The sequence below is a fragment of the Mesoplodon bidens genome (genome assembly GCF_964165515.1).
Source record: "Mesoplodon bidens genome assembly, contig: HAP1_SCAFFOLD_746, whole genome shotgun sequence".
NCBI lineage: Eukaryota > Metazoa > Chordata > Mammalia > Artiodactyla > Ziphiidae > Mesoplodon > Mesoplodon bidens.
Window position 1 is genome coordinate 139826 of NW_027672224.1, and position 6073 is coordinate 145898.

Genomic DNA, 6073 nt, shown 5'->3' on the forward strand with positions numbered 1-6073 from the left:
TTTGGAAGCAGCATAGAGGGGCAGTCAATGGTAAAACACTGGTGAAATAGGTCAAAACTCTAGGCCAAAAATCCATTATTATTATCGTCAGTGACAGTACCACAACTGTGCCCTTCATAATTAATAAGCACTCCTAACAATCTTCATTTGGCACCAGATGATGTGTTGAAGAGAAACATTCTGGGAGGTTTTGAATCACACTTGGTATTTTGTTAGCCAAGTTACAGGAGAATTTTTAAAGTGGGGGGAAGGGAAGAAGGAAATGGACCAGAAAAAGAATTGAAGCCATCATCTACAGACCAACAAAGCACTGAGAGTTCCAAACGTTATGTCAGACACTAAAGTGACTGATAGAGGCTCAAGTGGTTTATAAAACCTATAAAAAGACTACACCAGCAAAGTCCCCATTTATCGGTAGAGTTCAGAAACTAAAACAAGGAATATTTTAGCTTAAAACCTTATCTCAAGAGAATCATATACACTTCACATGAATAAAAATACCTGAAACCAAACATTTTTAAAAGCTCCAATACCCAAAATATAAAGAAAAAAATTAATTCAGAAGACTCAATCAATCCGTGATAATCACAAAACGGCCGGGCAATCTCTATCTCCCTTCCACATTAACCATCCATCCCCTGGAAGACCAAGGGAGATCAGACCTTCCAGACTTACCTTCCAGACTCACCTTCCAGACCTTCCAGACACCTGGCTGCTGCAAAATTCGATGGAGACTCCTTGTGGAACAGCAGTTTCGCATCTCTTGGGTTTCTCCCTATCGTGATCATGCAGGAAGCAAGTCTGGCTGTGCTATTTCTTATCATTGTCTGTCACCCATCTGCACCATGATATTGAAAAAGTAGTTCCCTTTCCCCCAGAAGGTTGAGGCTCAGCTACAGGGGTAATTCTCCTGGGCACACAGTCATTATTTAGGCCGACTCAGTGACTTCAACCGGCTTAATCATGTGATCAGGTTTGTTGCCAGCTGCATAATGCTCCCACATCTGTAGGTAGAGCCGCTCTAGTTCCATTGTATATTGTTTGGTGTTGAACAGAGGGCTAGATGTTCTCTGCTTCCAGACTTTGCCACGAATTTTCTTCAGGTATTCGAGATCAGTTCCCAGTTTCACAGCTATCTCTTCATATTCTTGCCGATTTTTAGCAATCAGCTCAAGACAGCCTAAACAAGTGAGCTGGGAACCTGCAACTCGGGAAGCAAGAGTCTCTCCTGGCATAGTCACCATGGGGGTCCCTGCCCAAAGGACATCCATCCCTGTGGTGTGGCCATTACAGAGTGGAGTGTCCAAGCAGACATCAGCCAGCTGGCCTCTCCGAACATGTTCCTCTTTAGGAGCAACAGGTGAAAAAATGATACGGTTTGGGGGAAGGCCCATATTTTGTGCGTACTGTTGAATATTAGCTTCTCCTGCTGCTGGAAAACGCAACAGCCACAGTACACTATTGGGAACACGCTTCAGAATATTTGCCCACATCTGCAAAGTAGATGGGTCAATTTTGTATAACTGATTAAAGTTACAGTACACAATGGCATCTTCCGGTAACCCGTACTGAGAACGTGTGGTTACAATAATGGTACGGGGAACCTCCTCTCCAGTGGCAGCCTTATTGTTGATCAGGGTAATTGCCAGGCCATTGCTAATACTGAATCCATTCATTGTAATCTGAATTTGTCCTCTGTTAATCATTTCAATAACTGCTTCTGCAACAGTATTCATAGGAATGACAGGCATATTAAGAGCTGTATTACTGCTGTCTGCGTTGTCTTCTCCATCAGGACATTTCATCTTGACTATTTGCACATCTGATAGACTATCAAGAAATGCTTGGAGGTCGATGCCACTCAGCACAATCCGATTGTCATAAATGTGCCCATTGGACTTAAAATCGATGACGGCTTTTTTCTTCAGGTGAGGGAACATATTAGCATGATCACCAATAAAGAACGTATGGGGCATATAAGCCAGTTTCTCAGAATACTGCTCAGCAACTTCAGCAGGTGACGTTTCCTGATCAGTGATGATATAATCCATGAAAAGCACGCCACTAGTCCCAGGGTACCCCAGCCACATTGCCTGAATAGGAGCTGGCCTGAGAGCAAAGAGTTCATTTCGAGCACCCCTGGTATAACCATTCATATTTACAAGGATGTGTATACCATCTTGATGGATGCGATCAGCTGCTTTCCCATTGCATGGAATCTGAGAAAGATCAGTGAAATGATTGGCTTCTGCCATCACCTTCGCTCGGAAGTTTGTGCCATCATGTGGGCTCAGGGCATAACAGAATATCTCAAATTTATCAGGACTGTGCATGCCTGGAATAGACTGCATAAGGTGAGAAGTAGGATGGTTCCCAAAGTCAGAACTCACGTATCCTACACGCAGTCGACCATCACTGAGCTTCAAGTCTGTTATATGTTCATACGGTGGTTTATGAAGGGCACTTATATTAGCCAAGCAGAGGTTCCCATGCCTCTCAGCAATAGCCTTCCTGAAGCCATGAGGAAGAGGATAGAGCATACTATGATGAGGCTGCACAGAAGGCAACCTATTCTTCTCCAACTGGTCAGCCACAATGCTGACCAACTTCTTCATTCGCTCATCATAGTCTGTCCAATCACAGACAACCTGCAGGCAATGAGCCAAATTACAATAAGCGTCAGGAAAATCAGGTTGAAGCTTCAGAACAGTGCGATAAGAAGCAATTGCTTCTGGAATATTCCCTGAATCCTGGTGAATGGAAGCCAGATTGCTGTGGGCATCCGCAAATGCAGGGTTGATCTGCACGGCACGAGTATAACACTCTAAGGCTCCCTGAACATCCTGCATCTCCCATAGAGTGTTTCCCATATTACAGTACGCATCAGCAAAGGTAGGACTGATTCGAATAGCCTCCTTATAATGCATCAGAGCTTCGTGCAGTTTTCCCTGCTGCTTCAATACACTTGCTAAATTTGAATGGGCATCAGCAAAGTCTGGGCAGAGCTCTAATGCTTTACGATACAAGTGAACCGCGTCTTCACTGTTTCCCTGTTCTCCTTTGATATTGGCTAGGTTATTCAGAGAGTCTGCATGGGTGGGACACAGCCGGAGAGCTGTACGATAACAATCTTCTGCTTCAGCAACACTGCCCTTCTCTTTGAGAGCGTTGGCTAAGTTGCAGTAAGCATCAGGGAAATGTGGTTGCAATTCAATAGCTCGCCTGTAGGTGTCTATTGCGAGATCCATCAGGCCTTGCTCATAGTATACACAAGCCAGGTTGCCATGTACCACTGCATGATTTGGACTCAAGCTTAGGGCACGAAGGTAAGCTGCCACAGCTCTGTCAAAAATCCGTGCCTCATTGAAGACATTTCCTAAATTGATATAAGCATCCAGAAAATTGGGGTCAAGGGTGACAGCCTTTTCAAAGTGATGAATTGCAAGCCAAATCTCCCCTTGTGCATTGAAAACACAGCCAAGATTACTCCAAGCTACTGCAAAGTTCGGTTGCATCTCAATTGCTTTCAAATAACATGCCTTGGCTTCTTCTAAGCCACCCAGGGCTTTGAGCAGGTTCCCCAGGTCACTGCGAACACAGTACAAAGAAGGATTGTACTGAAGAGCAGAGACGTAAGCTTGTACTGCTCCTTCCATGTCGCCTGCTGCTATCAAAGCGGCTGCCAGGTTAATATAACCATCGATGAAATCTGGTTTGAGACGCAATGCATGCCGGTAATGCTCAGTTGCTTCCTGCAACTGCCCTCTTTCCTTGTACACATTCCCCAAATTCGAATAGGCTTCTGCCAGAAGAGGGTTCTGTTTAATTGCCAGAGTACTAAAGTGGGCAGATCTGTCCAGCCTTCGACACTGGAAGTGTATAGATGAAAGTAATAAAAGTACACCAGTATTGCCTGGCTCTTGTCTCCAGAGCTGCATGCAGTGTCTCTCAGCTGTCTCAAAATCTCCTGCCTGATATTCTCGATGTGCCAGCTCAGCTAACCCTTGGAAGGAAAGCATACGTTTCGTTGGTTCTGTGCTGTCGGCCACGTTGCCCACGGAAGACGCCATCTGGAGCTTCTGGAGAGAGTGAAAAAAGGGAGTAATTGAGTCCCGCTGCCGCCACTACTGGCAAGAATGTTTCTAGTGGTAGCAAACACGAGCGCAGCAGCCGTACCACTGCTTTGGCACGCTTAAGCAGCGGCAACAGTTACAGGCACCGAACCTTAGGAACTATGGTTGGCCATCTACCTCTCATGCTCTTGAAATCTTAATTCTTAACCCTGCCCTCTTCCCCCATTTTTCTCCTAATCAGGGAATAAAAATTACCTATCCATTTGCCTTAGAAGAAATCAAAAGTCAGTAGGCCAAACACTTTTCAAAATATTGTTTTCTGTCCAGTTGGAAATGAAATACATGATTGACTTTTCTTCATCATTCATATAGTCAACGTGGAGAACATTAGGGCCGTGAATTTCAATACAGTAAGATGAGAAAATTTTAAATTGGCCTTCCCAAACCACTAATAAGTAACCGATGTTGTATAGAATGCTAAAATCTTAGAGACTGAGTTTGATATTTTAAAAGTTCTGCAAACATGAGCTAATTTCTCCTCATCAAATTTCTCATGCCTCAAACCTGAGTATCACTTTTTAAAAGATAAATTTATTTATATTTATTTATTTATTTTTATCTTGGCTGCGTTGGGTCTTCAGTGCTGCGTGCAGGCTTTCTCTAGTTGCGGCGAGTGGGGGCTACTCTTTGTTGCGGTGTCCGGGCTTCTCATCACAGTAGCTTCTATCGTTGTTCCACAACTCTATGGGTTCCTTTTTAGGTCCTACGAAGAACCCTAGAAATTAGTTCATGTCATTATAGGTTTTTGCAAAATTGTCAAAAGTGAGATATTTTTATTTCCATCAGGTAAGTCCAGCGTCTATTTCTTTGTCAATTTTCCTTCTATCATATTCTGCTATGTTGGATCATATTGGATTGGTCACAGGCTTTCTTGAAATCTGGCTAAGGAGATGTTTTAAGTGAGGCTATTATGTGATTTTCAGACACCACCATATGTAACTGACTATATAATATCCCATTACAGGAATAACTTCCAGTACTCTTACTGACTACTCTACTGACTTAACTAGCACAAGACACAGAAGCGTAAGGACAAAAACCACCTTACAATATAGCCATGTCTTGCACTTCACAGCTCTCAAAGCATGTGCGTTTGAAGAAGAAAAAAAGAACTGAAAAGTATAAAACCAGAAGTTATTCTGTGGAAAATTATTTCAATCATCAGGCATGTGAAGGATAAGTCAAAGATTCAGTTTTCTTCAATGCTTAGTCAAAACGGAAATTTCCTTCTGTCAAGAATATACCCCAGGGCTTCCCTGGTGGTGCAGTGGTTGAGAGTCTGCCTGCCGATGCAGGGGACACGGGTTCGTGCCCCAGTCCGGGAAGATCCCATATGCCACGTAGCAGCTAGGCCTGTGAGCCATGGCCACTGAGCCTGCATGTCCGGAGCCTGTGCCCCACAACGGGGAGAGGCCACAACAGTGAGAGGCCAGCATACCGCAAAAAAAAAAAAAAACCCAATATACTCCAGGGGCTTCCCTGATGGCACAGTGGTTAGGAAGTCACCTGCCAATGCAGGGGACACGGGTTCGAGCCCTGGTCCGGGAAGATCCCACATGCCGCGGAACAACTAAGACCGTGTGCCACGACTATGGGGCCTTCGCTCTAGAGCCCGTGAGCCACAACTACTGAGCCTGCGAGCCACAACTACTGAAGCTTGTGTGCCTAGAGCCTGTGCTTTGCAACAAGAGAAGCCACCACAATAAGAAGCCTGCACACCGCAACAAAGAGTATCCCCCAGTCGCTGCAACTAGAGAAAGCCTGCGCACAGCAACGAAGACACAACACAGTCAAAAATAAATAAAGAAAGAAATAAAAGAATATACCCCATCAATAATGTGTGTAATGGAATGGTGTGAATGAGTATTTTATCAGAATTCCTGTAATGCACAAACCTATAGCAGTACTGAAATCAGTAATGCATTTATAATAGTAAATAT

At 44.1% G+C, this 6073-nt stretch overlaps 1 protein-coding gene across 1 annotated transcript; it reads right to left on the minus strand.

Annotated features, from left to right (window-relative positions):
• Positions 1-705: 705 nt before the first annotated feature.
• Positions 706-4188, minus strand: LOC308610463 (UDP-N-acetylglucosamine--peptide N-acetylglucosaminyltransferase 110 kDa subunit-like). Its single transcript, XM_081259592.1, has one exon. It carries the CDS (start codon positions 4068-4070, stop codon positions 930-932), a length of 3141 nt encoding a protein of 1046 aa, XP_081115718.1. The 5' UTR covers positions 4071-4188; the 3' UTR covers positions 706-929.
• Positions 4189-6073: the final 1885 nt, after the last annotated feature.

Excerpts from the sequence above, each read along its gene's own strand:
- LOC308610463 (XM_081259592.1), bottom strand. The coding sequence starts at position 4,070 with ATGGCGTCTTCCGTGGGCAACGTGGCCGACAGCACAGAACCAACGAAA.